General features: G+C 44.4%; 1 protein-coding gene across 1 annotated transcript; it reads right to left on the reverse strand.

The window, feature by feature from the left end:
• Positions 1-232: 232 nt before the first annotated feature.
• Positions 233-21,122, reverse strand: LOC132396892 (cytochrome b5 domain-containing protein 1). Its single transcript, XM_059974945.1, has 4 exons — positions 20,793-21,122; positions 19,979-20,055; positions 7,747-7,965; positions 233-565 (listed from the first exon to the last, which is right to left on the reverse strand). The coding sequence occupies exons 1-4, from the start codon at positions 20,950-20,952 to the stop codon at positions 335-337; spliced, it is 687 nt and encodes a 228-aa protein (XP_059830928.1). The 5' UTR covers positions 20,953-21,122; the 3' UTR covers positions 233-334.
• Between the last annotated feature and the right edge of the window lie 30 nt (positions 21,123-21,152).

Consider the following 21,152-nt stretch of genomic DNA (forward strand, 5'->3'; position numbering starts at 1 on the left):
ACATCTTCAGAGAGCAGGGGTTACGAGGAAGTGAAGGGAGCATAGGGTAGAGAACAAGCTTGCCTGTGCCAGTTTTAATGCTTCAGAATGAACCACCTCATCTCTCTCCAGTCAGCATCTCCTCCTTAAACGCTCACCCCCAGCTTCCACTTTTTCCCCCATGCCACTGGTAACACAGAAGGATTCCTTACTGTCTGAGAGTTAGCTACACAGTGCATTCTTAGGGAATGACTAGTGACAAAGCTCATCTTTATTGAACAACAAAACATTCTTATATATTTAACACAGGGAGGAAGCAGGGCAAAGGTGTTGAGTCTGCTGAAGTGACTGAGGCCTACAGCTCTGTAAGGTCGTCATTGAAATAGAGTAGAATGGGCTGGCGGTAGTTATCGGGCTCCATCTGCAGCTCATAGAACATCTCGTCCTCATCCACGATCCCATTCTCCTCCAGAGTCTTGTCCATGTCCAGCTGCACTCCATCATACTTCCAGGTATAGCTTGCTGCATGAGTGTTGTACATCAGGTACCGCTCCAGGATTTCATTTATTGTCTCCTCACTGCATACCTGGCCAGTGACCGGGGAAATAAAACAACACCATTGGATATCACATTCTCCTGTTAGGATTCCACCACTTGCCACTAAAGAGAGTTTGTGTCTAAAACTTTCAATGAATGTTTTTCTAGTCTTCCAGTTCCAGATAGTTGTTGAGTCCAACTATCTCTTCCTATAGGGCTTTAATCCAAATGTCCCATCCTTTCTTGGCCCTCTGTAAGTTAGACAACAGTTCTACCCATCCCTCTCCCTTCCTGAAAGCATCAACTACAGTTGGATAGGCCTGACCCGATTTAATTCTCACTTTCTCTGAGCCACCTCCCCAGTTCTCACTGTTTCCTTCTGTGTCCTTGACTAGTGATATTTCTCAGAAGTCGGTACTGAGACCTCTGCTGTTTGTGATAATATATGGAATGGATTTGGATGGAAACATGGATGGGTGGGTTATTAAGTTCACAGATGCAGGAAGTGTTGTGGATGCCATACGACCATAAGATATAGCAAAATTAAGCCATTTGGCCATCAAGTCTGCTCAGCCATTTCATCATGGCTTATCCATTTCCCCCTCTACCCCAATCTTTTGCCTTCTCCCTGTATTCTTTCATGCCCTGACAAATCGAAAATCTGTCAACCTCTGCCTTAAATATACCCAGTGACTTGGCCTCCACAGCCACCTCTGGTAACAAATTCACCACTCTCTGGCTAAAAAAATTCCTGCTCATTTGCATTCTAAATGGAGACTCTCTATTCTTAGGCTATGCCCTCTGGTCCTGGACTCTCCCACCAAAGAAAATGTCCTCTCCACATCCACTCCATCGTGGCCTTTCAACATTGATAGGTTTCAATGAGATCCACCCTCATTCTTCTGAATTTCAGTGAGTACAGGTCCAGAGGCCAATCATTCTCATAAACCACTTCTGAAACCTCTCTGACATCACACATTCTTTCTTAGATAATCTGAATATGGGCAGAGAAATGGTGGATGGAGATTAACCCAGCCAAGTACAAGATAGATCAAATGTAAGCAAACAGTACACTGCTAATGGCAAAGCCCTTAGTGCTGATGTACAAAAGGATATATGGTTCAAATCCATTGCTCCTGGGAAAGTGGCTAGACGGGTTGATAGGGTGGTTAAGAAGGTATATGACATGTCTTTATTAGTCGAGGCACTGAGTTCAAGAGTCAGGAAGTTAGATGTATATATCTTAGCATAAAATGATAGGATGTGATTCTACTTGTTTGTTTATATTTAGTTTTTCATCTTGAATGTGTTTTGTGTTCTGTGATGCATCTTAATCTGAATTGGGAAGGATGAGCTCAGGTGAAATACAACTGCAGCTTTTTAAAACTCTGGTTAGGCTGTATCTGCAGTATTCTGGTCAATTCTCGTCCCCTTTCAGGAATAATGTATGTGTAGGTTTGGAAAGGATGCACAAGAGGTTCAACTGGATGCTGCCTGGATAAGGGAGCATCAGCTATAAGGACAGGTTGGATGAACTTGTGTTGTTTTCTCTGTAGTGCTGGAGACTGAGGGGAGAACTGATAGAAATTTAAAATAAAACAAGAGGCAGAGACGAGGTGGAAGGCCTTTACCTGTTTCCCCAGGGTTGGTTTCCCTGGACTGAAAGATACAGTGAGGCAAAATCCAGCAGGTGATGGGTGGATCCACGTGAAGAGGGGTGATGGGTAAGTGGAGGAGGGGAGAGTGGGAATAGTGACAGAGGCTGGGAGGTGGTGCGTGGATCTAGGTGAAGGGGGTGATAGATAGATGGAGCAGGGGGGAGTGGAAATAATGACAGTGTTGGAGATGAGAGATAGATCCAAGTGACAAAGGGTTGCAGATGGTGGGATCTGATAGGAGAGGAAGCTGGAATATGGAAATGAGTAAGGGGGGTGGTGAAGAGGCAGATTTGATCCCATAATAAATTCCAGTTCACACCGCTGATCGTGCACCAGTATTGTGTGTTTCACAAACTGCCAGTTTATACAGAAGGGAAGATGGTTCCAATAACGAACACAGACATGTTCTGCTGAGCTGTAGGCTGACAGATGGGAAGGGAGATCAGCCTAAAATCCAGCATAGAGACACCGGGCCAAATAGCCTCCTTCATTGATCTGTGTGATTATGTACAGTATGTGAAGTAGCCCAGTCTGAGTATCTCCTTGAGATGGAGGAAATAAGAGACATCAGACATTGTTGAGATACAAGAGTGAAAGACTGAGAAACAATACACATTGGCCTGTGGACTGAGAGATCAGTATTCTCTCTGAGACTTTGAGACTGGGAGACATCAATGTGCATGTAACCAGTCAGGAGGGTGTGCGAGATAGCAGGACCTTCCTGTTTCTGAATTGCTAATGGTTTCAAATCTAGGAACCCCACCATCCCTCACCCCAGACACAACATTACTGAGGGCATTGTTCACCAAACTAACCGCACTGGGTCACAAAGATGATTAGTAAGCATCTTTACAAGCAGATTTATTAATGGGCCATAAATGCTGCTCAACATGCACAAAATGCTGGAGGAACTCAGCAAGTCAGTCAGTATCAATGGAGAAGAATAAACTGTCCACGTTTCAGGCCGAGACCCCTCATCAGGACTGGAAAGGAAGGGGGCAGAAGTCAGAGTAAGAATGTTGAGGTGGGGGGGGGGGCAGTACAAGCTGGCAGGTGATAGGTAAGTGCAGGAGGGTGGGCGGTTGGTGGAAATCACTCTATGTCCTTGTCCACCCATCCCTCCCCACAGAGCTCTCTTTTGGCACATCTCTGCAACTGTCATAAATGCTGACTCATTTGCCCCTACACCCCCTCCCTCATCACCATTCAGGGCCGCAAACAGACCAGGTGAGGCGAAACTTCATTTATGAGACTGTCAGGGTCATTTCCCGTATCCTATGCTGCCGGTGCAGCTTCTCTACATCAGTGAGACTCATCATAGATTGGGCCACTGCTTCATCGAGCACCTTCGCTCTGTCTGCTACAACAGCCAGGATCTCTGAAGGCCATCCATTTCATTTCGAGTTCCCATTCCCACATTGACTTGTCTGTCCATGACCTCCTCTACTGCATGATGAGGCCAAACTCAAGTTGAAGGAGAAATATCTCATATTCCAAACAGGAGACAATCTGCAAATAGGTAACAAACCGAGTCAGGTCACAGATCTGTCAGTGGGTGAGCATCTGGGGGACAGTGAACACCGCTCCCTGACCTTTAGCATTATCATGGAAAAGGTTAGAATCAGAGGGGACAGGAAAATTTTTAATTGGGGAAGGGAAAATTATGAGGCCATAAGGCTAGAACTTGCAGGTGTGAATTGGGATGACGTTTTTGCAGGGAAATGTACTATGGACATGTGGTCGATGTTTAGGGATCTCTTGCAGGATGTTAGTGATAAATTTGTCCCGGTGAGGAAGATAAAGAATGGTAGGGTGAAGGAACCATGGGTGACAAGTGAAGTGGAAAATCTAGTGAGGTGGAAGAAGGCAGCATACATGAGGTTTAGGAAGCAAGGATCAGATGGGTCTATTGAGGAATATAGGGTAGCAAGAAAGGAGCTTAAGAAGGGGCTGAGAAGAGCAAGAAGGGGGCATGAGAAGGCCTTGGTGAGTAGGGTAAAGGAAAACCCCAAGGCATTCTTCAATTATCTGAAGAACAAAAGCATGACAGGAGTAAAGGTAGGGCCGATTAGAGATAAAAGTGGGAAGATGTGCCTGGAGGCTGTGGAAGTGAGCGAAGTCCTCAATGAATACTTCTTTTTGGTATTCACCAATGAGAGGGAACTTGATGACAGTGAGGACAATATGAGTGAGGTTGATGTTCTGGAGCATGTAGATATTAAAGGAGAGGTGGTGTTGGAGTTGTTAAAATACATTAGGACGGATAAGTCCCCAGGGCCTGACGGAATATTCCCCAGGCTGCTCCATGAGGCGAGGGAAGAGATTGCTGAGCCTCTGGCTTGGATCTTTATGTCCTCGTTGTCCATGGGAATGGTACTGGAGGATTGGAGGGACGTTGTCCCCTTGTTCAAAAAAGCTAGTAGGGATAGACTGGGTAATTATAGACCTGTGAGCCTTATGTCTGTGGTGGGAAAGCTGTTGGAAAAGATTCTTAGAAATAGGACCTATGGGCATTTAGAGAATCATGGTCTGATCAGGGACAGTCGGTATGGCTTTGTGAAGGGCAGATCGTGCCTAACAAGCCTGATAGAGTTCTTTGAGGAGGTGACCAGGCATATAGATGAGGGTAGTGCAGTGGATGTGATCTACATGGATTTTAGTAAGGCATTTGACAAGGTTCCACACAGTAGGCTTATTCAGAAAGTCAGAAGGCATGGGATCCAGGGAAGTTTGGCCAGGTGGATTCAGAATTGGCCTGCAGAAGGTAGAAGGTTGTGGTGGAGGGAGTACATTCAGATTGGAGGGTTGTGACTAGTGGTGTCCCACAAGGAACTGTTCTGGGACCTCTACTTCTCGTGATTTTTATTAACAACCTGGATGTGGGGGTAGAAGGGTGGGTTGGCAAGTTTGCTGATGACACAAAGGTTGGTGGTGTTGTAGATAGTGTAGAGGATTGTTGAAGATTGCAGAGAGACATTGATAGGATGCAGAATCGGGCTGAGCAGTGGCAAATGGAGTTCAACCCAGAGAAATATGAGGTGGCACACTTTGGAAGGACAAACTTCAAGGTAGAGTACAAAGTAAATGGCAGGATACTTGGTAGTGTGGAGGAGCAGAGGAATCTGGGGGTACATGTCCACAGATCCCTGAAAGTTGCCTCACAGGTAGATAGGGTAGTCAAGAAAGCTTATGGGGTGTTAGCTTTCATAAGCCGAGGGGTAGAGTTTAAGAGATGCGATGTAATGATGCAGCTCTATAAAACTCTAGTTAGGCCACACTTGGAGTACTGTGTCCAGTTTTGGTCGCCTCACTATAGGAAGGATGTGGAAGCATTGGAAAGGGTACAAAGGAGACTTAACAGGATGCTGCCTGGTTTAGAGAGTATGGATTATGATCAGAGATTAAGGGAGCTAGGGCTTTACTCTTTGGGGAGAAGGAGGATGAGAGGAGACATGATAGAGGTGTACAAGATATTAAGAGGAATAGACAATGGTCAGCCAGTGCCTCTTCTCCAGGGCACCACTGCTCAGTACAAGAGGACATGACTTTAAGTTAAGGGGAGGGAAGTTCAAGGGGGATATTAGAGGAAGGTTTTTCACTCAGAGAGTGGTTGGTGCGTGGAATGCACTGCCTGAGTCAGTGGTAGAGGCGGACACACTAGTGAAGTTTAAGAGACTACTAGACAGGTATATGGAGGAATTTAAGGTGGGGGGTTATATGTGAGGCAGGGTTTGAGGGTCAGCACAACATTGTGGGCTGAAGGGCCTATAATGTGGTGTACTATTCTATGTTCTAAATACTGGAAATCAAACAAATACACACAAAAATGCTGGAGGTACTTAGCAGGCCAGGCAGTATCCATAGAAAAGGGTAAACAGTTAATGTTTTGGGCCAAGAGCGTTGATGCCCCTCCTCCCTTCTTACCCCATACCTGACATATTTAATTGTTTGTTTCTTTTTTCTCTCTCTCTGCCCATCACCCTGCCTGTTCTCCATCTCCCTCTGGTGCTCCCCCCTCCCCCTTTCTTTCTCCTGGCCTCCCATCCCATGATCCTATCCCTTCTCCAGCTCTGTATCACTTTCTCCAATCACCTTTCCAGCTCTTAGCTTCATCCCACCCCCTCCGGTCTTCTCCTATCATTTCACATTTCCCCCTCCCCCCACTACTTTCAAATCTCTTAGTATCTCTCCTTTCAGTTAGTCCTGATGAAGGGTCTCTGCCCGAAACATTGACAGTGCTTCTCCCTATAGATGCTGCCTGGCCTGCTGCTTTCCATCAGCACTTTGTGTGTGTTGTTTGAATTTCCAGCATCTGCAGATTTCCTTGTGTTTACCCTTCATTAGGGCTGGAAAAGAAGATGAAAAGTCAGAGTAAGAGGGTGGGGGCGGGGAAGAAGAGGTACAGGGTAGTAAGTGATAGGTTAAACTGGGATGGGGGAGAGTTGATGTAAAGAGCTGGGAAGTCAATTGGTGAAAGAGATAAAGGGCTGGAGAAAGGGGAATCTGATAGGAGAAGACAAGATGCCATGGAAGAAAAGGAAGGGGAGGTGATGGGCAGGTAAGGAGATAAGGTGAGAGAGGAAAATGGGAATGGGGAATGGTGAAGTAGAGGGGGTGGCATTTACAGGAAGTTTGAGAAATCAATGTTTCATCTCGTATTCCATCTGTGTAGTCTAACCTGATTAACTTTCATTTCCCAACCCCTTTTTTTTTTGCCCCATTCTGGTTTCCCTTTTACAAAACACTCAAAAATTTCTGGATGTACTATGGAGAGCGTTCTAACTGGCTGCATTATTGTTTGGTAAGGGAAGTGGGGGGAATGTTACTGAACAGGATCAAAAGAAGCTGCAGGGACTTGTGAACTCTGTCAGCTCCATCATGAGCACTAGCCTCCATAGTATCAAGGACATCTTCAAGGACTGATGCCTCAGAATGGCGGCATCCATCATTAAGGACCTCCAACACCCAGGTCCCACCTTGTTGTCATTGCTACCATCAGGTAGGAGATACAGAAGCCTGAAGGCACACATTGAACAATTCAGGAACAGCTTCTTCCTCTCTGCCATCCAATTCCTGAATGAACATTGGACCTATGAACGCTTTGTCACTACTTTTTTGCTTCTGTTTTTGTACTATTTAACTTATCTATTTGATACATATGTACACTTACCATAATTAGCTTTTTTTCCTCTATTATTATGTATTGTAATGTACCGCTGCTGCAAAGTCAACAAATTTCACAACCTCTGCCCTTAATATTAAACCTGATTCTGATTCTCTTCTCCTTGACACTCTTGACCAAGCCATCATGTCCCCCTGGTTTCCCACTTCCTTTTATGTATGGTCCGCTGTCCTCTTTGGCCATTTACCTCTCCCACTTTCACCAGCCAGCTTGCACTCTTTCCCCTCTCCTCACCTTCTTATTCTACAGCTCAGTGTCATACATAGTGCAGTACTTCTTGCTTATGAACTGTTCCTCAAAAGGGAACAGGCATGCCCTACATATTCAAAAGCTGATTAATGATACTGCAAATACCCCTCCTATCTAGAATGACCACAGGGCATTCTGTACCTCAAGCACTTGTTCCTGGGCTGTGAGAGTGTTGATGATCTGGATGTATCTTGTTTTCTCGCTTAAAATTCCGACCTCGTACTTTGGGTCTTTCCACCAGGGTGTCCCGAAATTGTTAAACCAGTTGCTCTGCGGCATTGGTGGGGGGATGTGGATGAAGCGGCCACGAGGGGTGTGGTACTTCTGACAGTTGGTGAGCTGATCGATCTCAATGCGGATCTGCGTTGGAAGTGAAGAGGTAAATGTTTGGCTCCTTCAGTCCCAAGCCTCTAGATACAATATGTCTCCCTTGGGTGAAGGATTAAGAACAGGGGAACACAGGAAAACAGGTGCAGCTCCTTGAGCCTGTCCCACCATTCCATAAGATACAGAAGCAGAATTAGGCCATTTGGCCCACAGAGTCTGCTCCACCCATCAATCATGGCTGATGTTTTCCCCAATTCCATTCTCTACCTTAAATACACCCAATGACATGGCCTCCACAGCCGTCTGTGGCAAAAAAATTCCAAAGATTTACCACCCCCTGGCTGAAGAAAATCCACCTCATCTCAGTTCTAAAGGGATATCTCTTTATTCAGAAACTGTGCCCACGCATCCTAGATTGTCCCATTGATGAAAACATCCTCTCCATGTCCACTCTATCCAGGCCTTTCAGTATCTGGTAGGTTTCACTGAGATCCCTCTTTCATTCTCCTGAACTCAATCAAGTACAGGCCTAGTATCATCAAACACTCATCGTATGTTAACAGTTTCATGCATTCCACGCCTAATCTGCCCAACCCAGTATCAGTGCCAGTCCCCACAGCCCTTGATCTTTCAGACTTATCTGCTTTGTTAAACTCCCCCAGTAATCCAGACTTCACAAATGTAAGGTCTCGCTACCCTATCTGTCCCAGAACCAGAGTGGAAGTCAGAGGAGTGAGGGTCAGGAAGAGAAGGGCTCCACAAATACAACCCTCTAAACTCCTCCTGTATGTTGCAAGGTTAGTTAGCAAAGGGAAAATTGAGAAAAAAAACTTAAATATTTTTAGCTCACCTCCTCGGAGAGGTTTGTCAGATTTGGGAGCTGTGGCGAGACCTGACAAACGTGTAGGGAATTTTGAGGGTCAGAGTCTTTATCCCAGGATGGTCATGGGTTTAAAATGAGAGGAGGAAAGTTAAAAGAAGCTTGCAAGGCAAGCCAGAAGTGCTGGGAGCAGTTGCTATAACAATATTTAAAAGGTATTTAGATATATATTTGATTATGCAAGGAATGGAGGGACATGGAGCATGTGCAGACAGAAAGGATTAGATTAAATTGTCATCATGTTTGGTACAGACATTGTGGGCCGAAGGGCGTGTCATGTGCAGAATTGTTCTATGTTCAAAAATGAATGGCTGAGTGAGCAGAAACGGTGAACAGGATTCAAGGCAGTCAAAGAAAGAGGAGGCTTTTTGACCTCGAGACCATTTGGTCACTCTTCTGGATCACCCTTTCCCTTTAGCAGTTCCATAATATTTAATCACTTTGCCCAACAAAAACCTGACCATCACTTTTAAAATTTTATATCAACCTAAGACTCGATGGCTTTCTGGGGTCAGGCACCCACTATTCTGGGTGTGGATAGGTGCCTCCCAGAACACTGGTTCTGATTTTTAGGCCATTTTTAGTTATTTCTGAACGTCTGGCCATTGCTGGAGACTTGGAGATGGTTTGATGTGGCAGAACTGACATCAGGCCTGAGAGCAAGGGAAGACCCAAGGTTTGATCAATTTAAGTGCCAGGCCAAATTGGAAAGGTTAGTTACAGGCCGAACTTTGATTATAGATTGTTCTTATTCTAGACAGCTTCCAGAAGGCATCTTTTCTCTTTCTTACTCTCTACACAATTACACCTTTTAATCATCTTCAACAGCTCAATTACAGCTTTGCATTATATACTTGAGAGAATACAAACCAGATCTCACTTATAACATAAGGTAACAGACACAAAATGCTGGAGGAACTCAGCAGGTCAGGCATCGTCTATGGAAAAGAATAAACAGTCACCATTTCGGGTTGAGACCCTTAACCAGGGGTGTCACGAAGAAGGGTCTTGGCCTGAAACATTGACTTTTCCATAGATGCTGCCTAACCTGCCGAGTTCCTACAGCATTTTGTTTTGTGTTGCTCAAGATTTCCAGCATCTGCAAACTTTCTCGTGTTTCTCTTTTACAATTTGTAATTGTCCGCTCTTCAACTAAGGTGGTGTCTCTGGGATTTCCCCCACTGTGACCGCTTTACACCAACAGTTAAACTTGAGCAAGTAGACTTACCTCTCCCAACACTATGTAGTATCTCAGTTGGCTCATGGACCTTTTGACATTTTTGGCAATGGTTTATTTCTGTTATATATACCAAAATACAGCCAAAGTTTTAGTTTGTGTGTCTTCCAGACAAAGTATTTCAACATCTACAGGCAAATGAGGAAGCAAAAGTAAAGCAGAATAGAGAGTTACAGTGCAGACTTTCAAGTAAGGTCCAAGGGCCATGGCAAGGTAGATTGGGAGATCACCTATCACCCATAACCCATGACCTCTACTAGTACTCCCACCCAACCTCAATGGAAAAGCCTGCTTGCATTTAACCCTTATAATTCATAGAAACATAGAAAATAGGTGCAGGAGTAGGCCATTTGGCCCTTCGAGCCTGCACCGCCATTCAGTATGATCATGACTGATCATCCAACTCAGAGTCCTGTACCTGCTTTCTCTCCATACCCCTGATCCCTTTAGCCACAAGGGCCATATCTAACTTCCTCTTAAATATAGCCAATGAACTGGCCTCAACTGTTTCCTGTGGCAGAGAATTCCACAGATTCACCACTCTCTGTGTGAAGAAGTTTTTCCTCATCTCGGTCCTAAAAGGCTTCCCCTTTATCCTTAAACTGTGACCCCTCGTTCTGGACTTCCCCAACATCAGGAACAATCTTCCTGCATCTAGCCTGTCCAATCCCTTTAGAATGTTATACGTTTCAATAAGATTCCCCTTCAATCTTCTAAATTCCAGTGAGTATAACCATTACCACTGAAAGAGCCAATATGGACCCATTTCCCACAGAAAAGACAACACTGGGAGCCACAAAACCCGTTTGACATTTTAAATGAAATAACACTGCATACAACGTTTTTTTTGCCTTTATGTTATGTATAAACAAACTATAATGTGTTACATTTATGAAATTGATGAACTCCTGCAGAGAAAACGAAATTACATTTCTGCATGCAACAAAAATATTTTGAACACTGAAAAAAAGACGTTGGGTTGAAGGTTACTCCATGGTTAGCCTATCTTCGATCGAAAAATTAAAAGAAATCGCGCACTGGCGGGTGTCAGGCATTGGTAGTGGTGACGTATATTAATAGCGATAAAAAACACGTTGTGGCGGTGTGCTACACACAGCGCTAAGATAACGACACTGCTGTCAAAGATAACTTTATTCAAACTAAACAGCCTTGCTTTAAAGCCTCCCTCAACCCGCCCCCCCCCCCCCCCCCCCGTGGGCGCGGATGCTCCAAAAGACACGTACTCACAAACCCCCGCAGGCTATCTCCCTTAGCCGGAACGGTGGCTAATTGTGAGCCGGTTCGGATCTGCCAGGAAATGGGGTCGCCTCAACGTTTTATTTAGATTGTACAAGATCACCATAATCTTCAAATTTCAAATTACATTTCAAAAACTAAATGTTTTTGAACCACGGGGAGCCGCAGCACAGAGATGAAAGAGCCGCATGCGGCTCCGGAGCCGCGGGTTGCTGACCTCTGGCCTAGTTGATCCAGTCTTTCTTCATATGCAAGTCCTGCCATCCCAGAAATCAATCCGGTGAACCTTCTTTGTACTCCCTCTATGGCAAGAATGTCAGATTAGGGGACCAAAACTGCACACAATACTCCAGGTGTGGTCTCACCAAGGACTTGTACAACTGCAGTAGAACCTCACTGCTCCTGTACTCGAATCCTCTTGCTATGAATGCCAACATACCATTCGCCTTTTTCACCGCCTACTGTACCTGCATGCCCACCTTCAATGACTGGTGTACAATGACACCAAGGTCTCGTTGCGCCTCCCCTTTTCCTAATCGGCCACCATTCAGATGATAATCTGTTTTCCTGTTCTTGCCACCAAAGTGGATAACCTCACATTTATCCACATTAATTTGCATCTGCCATGAATTTGCCCACTCACCTAACCTATCCAAGTCACCCTGCATCCTCTTAGCATCCTCCTCACAGCTAACACTGCTGCCCAGCTCCGGGTCATCCGCAAACTTGGAGATGCTGCATTTAATTCCCTCGTCTAAATCATTAATATATATTGTAAACAACTGGGGTCCCAGCACTAAGCCTTGCAATACTCCACTAGTCACTGCCTCCCATTCTGACAAGGTCCCGTTTACTCCCACTCTTTGCTTCCTGTCTGCCAACCAATTCTCTATCCACATCAATACCATACCCCAATACCATGTGCTTTAAGTTTGCACACTAATCAAGAGCCTATATTCTTTTATAGAATTCTTAAAATTCTATATACCGCTAATAAATCTCCCATCAGTCTTATGGAATGGAAGCTGATTTTCATGATGAACTGGGCTGTGTCCACAACTCTGTGCAATTTCTTGCGGTGTTGGGCACAGCAATTGATATACCAACATTTCACATGGCCATGTGTACAGGCCATGGACGTGCGGTTTGGAGGCCTGGAAGCCTGGAGACGAGTACAAGCCCATGATTGCTTCCCTCCGATCGAGGCATCAAGGGCATGAGCCCATGATCGACTCCTTTGATTCCCTCCAATTGAGGTGTCAAGCAAGGCTGAAGTCGATGAGGATGAGAGCGGAGGACAGGCAGGTGTACTCTTATTTTTTGCAGTTTTTGAGTGGTTTGATTGTGGTGATTGATGTGGTCTGGGGCACCGGTGAAGAGCGGACCTGCACCCTACAGTGGGCTAGTAGCTGGGCACTGAACTGAACTAAACTGAATACTACTGGACTCCTGGTTTTGTAGTCTGTGTGTTATTCACTCGCTCTTTGCCATTTGTTGAATGTGTTCATTTTTTATCGCATTGGGTGTCTGATGTTTTCTTGAACAGGTTCCATGGTGTTTCTTTGTTTCATGGTTGCCTGTGGGAGGAAGAATCTCAGACTGGTTTTCTGTATACACACTTTGATAATAAATGTATTTTGAATCTTTTATATCAATTACTGACTTCTATTATTAGTTGAAATTTGAAGCTTCTGGGCTTATTCCCAAGGTCGCCAGTGTCACTAATGCCAATTTGATTCACATCACGTGACACGACACACAACTAAGGGCAATAAATGCAGGCAGGACTAGGCAATGTGCCACTGTCATACTAAAGATCAGTGATCCACAACTAGCAGCAACACAGCTACAACACTGCCATCTACCCAACAGTGTGAAAAAATCTCCCAGATATGGCAAAAGCTGGACAAACCCATCCATCTAATTACCACTCAATAAGTCTTCTCTAAACCTTCAGCAAAGCGATGAATGGTGTTGTTAACAGTGTCTTCAAGCAGCACTTACTCGACACTAACCACAGATGTTCAGCTTGCATACTGTCATCATCATTCTGTTCCAGACCTTAGCTCTTGCACACACGAAAGAACAGAATTATAGAATTCAAAGTAAATTTTATCATCAAAGTACGTATAGGTCACCATATACAACCCTGCGATTCATTTTCCTGTGGGCGAACTCAGTAAATTTATAGAACAGTAACTATAACAGGATCAATGAAAGATCAACCATAGTGCAGAGGCAACAAAATTAGAATAGGAATTCAGGTTTATTACCTGAAATATGCGTCGTGAAATTTGTTAACTTAACAGCAGCGGTTCAATGCAATATATGGTAATATAGAAATAAATAAATTACAGTAAGTATGTATTTATATATAAAATACATCATAGTGCAAAAAATATATATATTTAACAAAACAGTGAGGTAGGGTTCAATATCCATTTAGGAATCATGTGGCAGAGGGGAATAAACAATTACTGAGTGTGTGCCTTCAGGCTTCTGTACCTTCCTCCTGATGATAACAATGAGAAGAGGGCACATCCTGGGTAATGGTGCCCTTAATGATAGATGTTGCCTTTTTGAGACACCACTCCTTGACATACCAAATCTCCTCAAATTCCTAATAAATAATGATAACATGTGATAATAAGATAAAGGGGAGAATATTGGTTGTGGAAAACATCCCAATGATGGGGCAAGTGAGTGTAGTTATTCCCTTTTATTCAAAAGCCTGATGGTTGAGGGGTAGTAATTGTTCTTGAACCTGGTGGTGCGAGTCCTGAGGCTCTTGTAACTTTAACCTGTGGCAGAAATGAGGAGAGAACATGTTCTGGATGGTGGAGGTCCATGATGATAGATGCTGCTTTCCTATGACAGCATTTCAGGCAGATGTGTTTAATGGTTGAGAGGGCTTTACCTGCGATGTACTGGGCCGAATCCACTAGCTTTTGTAGGATTTTCCATTCAAAAGCATTGGCGTTTCCATACTAGGCTGTGATGCAGCCAGTCAATACACTCTCCACTATATATCTATAGAAGTTTGTCGAAGTTCCAGATGTCATGCTGAATCTCTGCAAACTCCTAAGGAAGTAGAGGCGTTGCTGTGCTTTGTTCGACAAGCTGATGGTGGCTGTCCTTGACGTCATTTGAGAGAGTATCATCAAGGAAACTGGGAAGAGCAGAGGTTTATGGGTATCCAGTGCATTTACTCCAGTCATTGGAGTCACACTTTATACAGAGGAAGGTGGTTGTTGTCAAATATTTTCACCCCGAGGCTGTGTTCTTGGGCCAACCATTGCTTAATTAACAAATGTCCATTCAACACAAAATCAGAAATGGGGAAGTTTCGATTCAATTCCTTAGCAAACTAAGCAGCTGTTTATATGCATGGAGCCAAACCCAGATTCCAGATAATAACATACAAAATGCTGGAGGAACTCAGTGGCCCAGGCAGCATTCATGGAGGGAAATGGACAGGTGATAGGTAAAATGGGGAGGGGTGAAGTGAAAGGCTGGCAAGTTGATTGGTGAAAGAGATAAAGGGCTGGGGAAGTGAGCTTCTAATAGAAGAGGACAGAAGGCCATGGAAGAAAGAAAAGGGGGAGGAGCACAAGAGGGAGGTGATGGACAGGTAAGGAAAGGTGATGAGAGAGGGAAAAGGGAATGGGGAATGGTGAAGGGGGGTAGAAATTGACATGTCAGAATTGGAAGTGGAATTAAAATGTGTGGCCACTGGGAGATCCCACTTTTTATGATGGACAGAGTTTAAGTCCTTGATGAAGCGGTCTCCCAATTTATGTTGAGTCTCACCGATATACAGGAGGCCACACTGGGAGCACTGGATACAGTAGATGTATCCAACAGACACACAAAATGCTGGAGGAATTCAGCAGATCTGGCAGCATCTATGGAAATGAATAAACAGTTGATATTTCAGGACAGACGATGTTTTGGGTTGAGACCATTCACCTGGAAAGATAGAACTTTTATCCCACTGTAACCAGATTCTTGAATGGACCTTATACATTAAAGACAAATCATCGATCTCATAACCAATCTTGCTGTGGTCCTTGTATACCATTTGCCTACCTTCGATGCACTTTTTCTATAACTCAACACCATATTCAATATTTTTCTGCCTCAATAAACTTATGTATGGATGATCTGTATAGCCGGAGGTGGTAGTGTGGATAAGCTCCCACTACCTATTAAATGCTGCTAATGGTGTATGCCTCTAACAGCCTCTGATAACCAAGTCCAGCTCCTGGCCTTCATGTGTGGCTTAACTATGAAGCCCAGAGTAACCGTTTCTTCTGGTAGGAGAAGGGGCAAAAGCAGGTTACCGGTGCCTTAAAACCAGTCTCTTCAGGCAGATTGGGCTTGTCAGCCTTGGTTGGCAGCTCCACTGCCTTCCACTCATGGGGAAGTTTTCAGGAGTAAACCCTGAGGGAAAAATCCAGAGCTGGAATTCCTGAAGCAGTCGTACACTGAGTTCAACACTGAACAGCAACACCTGCCTCACTGCTGGTGCCAAACCATATTGTCTCAGCCATTCCTTTGGATTCATCAGATGCGTGGAGTGGGGGAACTAGCTCCGTGGGCAACAGCTTTGTCTCCATATTGTACTGGTCTGGCTCACATATCACATAGTCAGCTAGGATGCAACAACCATGGTCAACCCCGACCAACAGAGGCCTTAGAGGAATGTCTGTATAAATGACTCGCAAACAAAGGCCTCCCACTGTACCTTGGTACACCTAACAATAAACCAATTGAGAGATAGAGGGTGCTAAGTGACAGGTAATATTCATGCCAGGTGGTAGTCAGTGACCAATAAGATAGAATTAAACCAGCTACACTCCACATTCAAAGCCACTAAAATCATTCTGGTCTCCACCAACAACATTCAAGAAACCTGAAATCAGCTAGAATTAAGTGAATAGTTAATTGGCACCTCATCAACTACCCTGAATATTTTCAGCAAATTTTCATGGGTCAAAGAGTCTGTTCTTCTGCTGTAAAGTTTTATGTTTTATTTTCACTCCCTCCAGTGGATCATCTACAAAATGCATTGCAACTACTAACCCGGGCCACACCTCCCAATCCCATGATAGACAAGGGAAGCAGGTGCAGGGAAAGATCAGCACCTACAGCAAGTCCAAGTCCTACTCTTTCCCAATTTGGAAATATATCACCGGCCCCTTCCATCACTGGATTTATCCTTCTCCAACTGTGGGAATACTTTAACTACAAAGACTTGCCACTAACTTCTGGAAGATAACTAAACTACAGTACTGTGTAAAACATTTTAGGCACACACATATAGCTAGGGTGCCTAAGATTTTTGCACAGTACTGTATTTGTCAACGTGGAGCAGTGAGCGAGTTTGTAAATCTGGCAGGAGCAAAGGATGTTGGGAATGGCGAGTGTGGAGTGTTGAGGGAGCGGCATGGGACAGGTGACAGAGGAGTGCCACTGTTGGGGGTTAGTGTGGGTGCAGACACATCCAGCCCTGAGGCACCAGGCAAGGTCCTTTGATTCCAAACAATTTGTTTATTGATCATTACAGAAATGCCTCTCTGGTGTTTCCTGCTCCCTCCCCTCTCCCTGCCCCCTTCCCACTCTCAGTCCTCAATAGAGACCCACATCAGAATCAGGTTTATCATTACTCACATACGTAATGAAATATGTTCTTGTACAGTGCAATACATATTACTACAGTACTATGCAAAAGTCTTAGGCACTCTAGTTATTTTTATGTGCCTAAGACTTTCTCACTATACTGCAGGTAAGAAATGGTTAATTTCCCAAAATAATTTCTTTAAATCCTCCCTTCTATTTTCATGTTTTGTTCAGAGATAAAGATTTCATGTTAGTTTATTGTCCTACACACCAGAAAGTAGTGAAATTCCTTGTTCAATGAAGCAAATGCAGATGGTAGACAGATACATTATTGATCCCAAATGAAATTACAGAGTCACTGTAGCATTACAAGAGCACAGATACACAAATACACAAATATTAGAAGTAATAAAGAATAAAAAATAAATTACCTCAAACCTCTTGTAGAAGTAATCCTACAATAAGAAGTGGATACGGCCCAATCCATCATGGGTAAAGCCCTCCCCACCATAGAGCAGCTGACACAGGAGGGCAGCATTCATCATCAGGGACCCCCTCCATACAAAACATGCTCTCTTCTCACTGCTGCCATCTGGAAGAAGGTACAGGAGCTTCAGGACTCACACCGCCAGCTTCAGGAACAGTTATCACACCTCAACCATCAGGCTCTTGAACCACCGAACTTCACTTGCCCCATCATTGAAATGTTCCTACAACCTATGGACTCACTTTCAAGGACTCTTCATCTCATGTTCTCGATATTTATTGCTTATTTATTATCTTTATTTTTATATTTGCACAGTTTGTTGTCTTCTACACACTTGTTGAATGACCAAATTGGTGAGGTCTTTCATTGATACTGTTATTATTATTCTATACATTTAGTGCATATGTCTACAAGGGTTGTATATGGTGACATATATATGTACTTTGATAATAAATTTACTTTGAATACATACAACAGTAAATACAACAGAATGGCGCAAAGATGGTAGTTCAGTCTGAAATAGTGCAAATAGACAGTAATGGAATAATAGAAAGCAGTAGAATTAAGAGTCCAAAAACATGGCATTCCCACCAGGAAGGGGAAGTGAGAGAGGCGACTGGTTCGGGAGTCACACAGCTGTTCTTCATTCTGGTTGTCCGGGCTTTCAAGCTCCCTTTTATAGATGCTATTAAGTGCATTGAAAAGGCAAAACCAGACAAAATAGTTGTGATAAAAGCGAGCCGTAATTTTTCTTAATAGTATGGATGTATGAGCAAGCAAGAGAAGATGTTTACAGTCACACTGCATGCAGACTAAAGCAATCAAACTGTTACACATTGTGAACCAAGCAACCATACATGTACGTATCTCAACCAGAGAAGTACCACAGAGATTCAGAAAAACCTTCCCTTCCCACCAGTTTTCTGAACATGTAACTTGGTACCACAAGGAAAAATGAAGCAGATAACCAAGATGCTTTCATGGTCCAACTGGACAAGTTTATGAGGTAAACAAAGAGAACAAGATCGACATAAATCTCACAAGTAAGCCCTCCATCTTGACCCTAAGCAACATTTCATGCTCCCTTATCATCATGTGCCGCATCATATGACGTGGGCAATCATGTGCTTTCCAGGACCGTGATTGCTCTTGGCAAATTTTTCTACAGAAGTGGCTTATTTTTGCTCTCTTCTGGGCAGCTGGGCAGTGTCTTTACAAGACAAGTGACCCCAGCCATTATTAGTACTCTTCATGGAGTGTCTGCCTGGTGTCAGTGGTCAAAGAACCAGGACTTGTGATATACACCACCTGCTCCCATGGCTTTACGTGATCTTGATTAGTGGGGGGGAGCAAATCAGGTGCCACACCTTGCCTCAGGGTCACCTGCAGGCTAGCAAAGGGAAGGAGCACCTCACACCTCCTTTGGTATAGATATATATTCACCCCGCCACCTGCTCCCTCACTAGTTCTAAATCCTGGAATCCCTATTTCAAGGTATTATTGGGAAACCTTCAATCCAGAGAGTGCAGCAGCAGAAGGGTGCAGCTCCCCACCTCCTTTTCAAAGATGTTCTGGACTGTGCATGAGCTGCGTTGGCCACTTCGATAAATAAAAGGAATTGCAGGCTAGTCAAGACAAATGGTTCATTGTGGTATTCAACCACACAGAGTTGTTAGATAACACAATTCAATCAACACCTTTGTAATTGGTTCCTTTCTGACAAGCTGCCAGATATGTTATTTATTTATTAGTTTGTTTAGTGGAATAGGCCTTCCCAACCATAATCCCTGATTTGGATGTGAGAGTTGTGTAGTGGTTAGCACAACGTTCTTACAGCTTGGGTCACCAGAGTTTGGAGTTCAATGCTGGCATCCTCTGTAAGGAGTCTGTAATCCCTGCGGAATGTGCAGGGTTTCCCTGGTTGCTGCAGTTTTCTCCCTCACTCCAAAGACAAAATGGTTACTAGGTTAATTGGTCGTTACACATTGTCACATGATTCAGTTAGGGTTGATCGGGGTTGTCAGGGACTGCTGAGGGAAGCATGGGTGAAAGGGCTGCAAGGTGCTGTATCACCAAATAAATAACATTTAACCCTAGCATAATCACAGGACAATATACAATTAACCTAATAACCGATCTGGAGTACCTGGGGAAAACCCATGCAGTCCACAGGGAGGACATACAAACTCCTTTGCAGAAGACACCGGGATTAAAAATTCAAATTCTGACACCCGAGGCTGTTATAGTCATGTTAACCACTACGCAACCATGGGTGGTTGTCAGGATTGAGATATTATTCAGTGCAAGAGCCTGGTGGAAGAAGGTAATTGTTTGCAATTATTAAAAGGTACCATCAGCACACTTGATCCTCTTCTCCACAAGGTGAAACTAACACAGTCAGAGAACCATACCACAGAGAGGAAAGCCCTTCGGAACAGACAGATAGACAGACATACTTTATTGATCCCGAGGGAAATTGGGTTTCATCACATCCACCTGACCACCACCTTTCCATCTTTACTTCTGTCTCACAATAGCCTCCAAAGCTTAAAACTCTACTCACATCTTCTCGTTCCTCATCGAACCAGTGGCTGATGTCTTGCCCAGCTGCTTCTATAATGGGTTTCAGCAGAACATCACCTAATCGTAATAGAGAATGAGAATGGATGAAGGAAAAGGAGAAAGGAAAGCCAAACAGTCTGAGCACACCTACACTCTCCATGGAGTCAAGTGGGGGGCGGGGGAAGGGGGTGGTAAGCAGACCTCAGGTCTTGTTACCCCACCCAGGTGGGCTTCTAACTTCTCAAGGGAGAAGGGATCTTTGTCCTCGGAGAGGATGAAGAAGAAGTTAATCTGAATATTTGACAGTATTAACCACAAGGAGAAGTTGGACAAACTTGTTTTTTCCCTCTCCCCGTACGTTTCTGAATAGCCAATTAGAAAGTGGTCAAGATGGCGCAAAGCTGTGCGCTCCATCGAAGCCCCAGCTCATACTTAGTTTTTCTGTTAGGATCACACAGCTGCCATCAGGTAGAAGGTATTAGAGGCTCAGGATTCACTCCAAAAAGTCCAAGAACAGTTATTATCCCTCAACCATCAGACTGTTTAATAAAATGAGATAATTAGAGTCCAGTGGGGAAGACTGATATACCCACGTCGCTCCCTCAGCTCTGACTGATATACTCCCGGTGCTCTCTCCGCTCAGACTGCTAAACCCAAGTCGCTACCTGTTCTGGACGTACGCTTTGCAGCGCTCCCTCAGCTCCGGCTGCTCGCCCTATGGCGCCCCCGCAACTTTGACCGCTATACCTGCGGCGCTCCCTCCGCGTAGGCCACCACCCCGGCGCGCTTCCTCTCGGATCATGAAGCTCAAATACCTTGGAACTCCTGGGCCAGTGGGGTGAGGTCGTACACCCTGCCCAGGTAGGACACCCACAGGTCGTCCACCGTGTTGTGCTCCGCCACCTCATTCGGAGAGTAGTAACGGGAGTGCAGCATGGCGCTGGCGTCCAACGTCACCATGGAGACGGCAGCCATTTCAGTGTCCGGAGTAAACTACAACTACCGCTCCGCTCCGCGTGTCCCTAGCCGAACTTCATTCACATTTTAAATATTATTTTAATCTCATGTATAAAACCGTAACCAGCGGATGCAAGATATTTAACAAAATTGCCGCTGATCTTGGGTGAAGGAAGAGCTTCAACAGTTTTCGCGATGTTTGACTGGTGGGGCAGCCT

This window comes from Hypanus sabinus, chromosome 7, assembly GCF_030144855.1.
Source record: "Hypanus sabinus isolate sHypSab1 chromosome 7, sHypSab1.hap1, whole genome shotgun sequence".
Classification (NCBI taxonomy): Eukaryota; Metazoa; Chordata; class Chondrichthyes; order Myliobatiformes; family Dasyatidae; genus Hypanus; species Hypanus sabinus.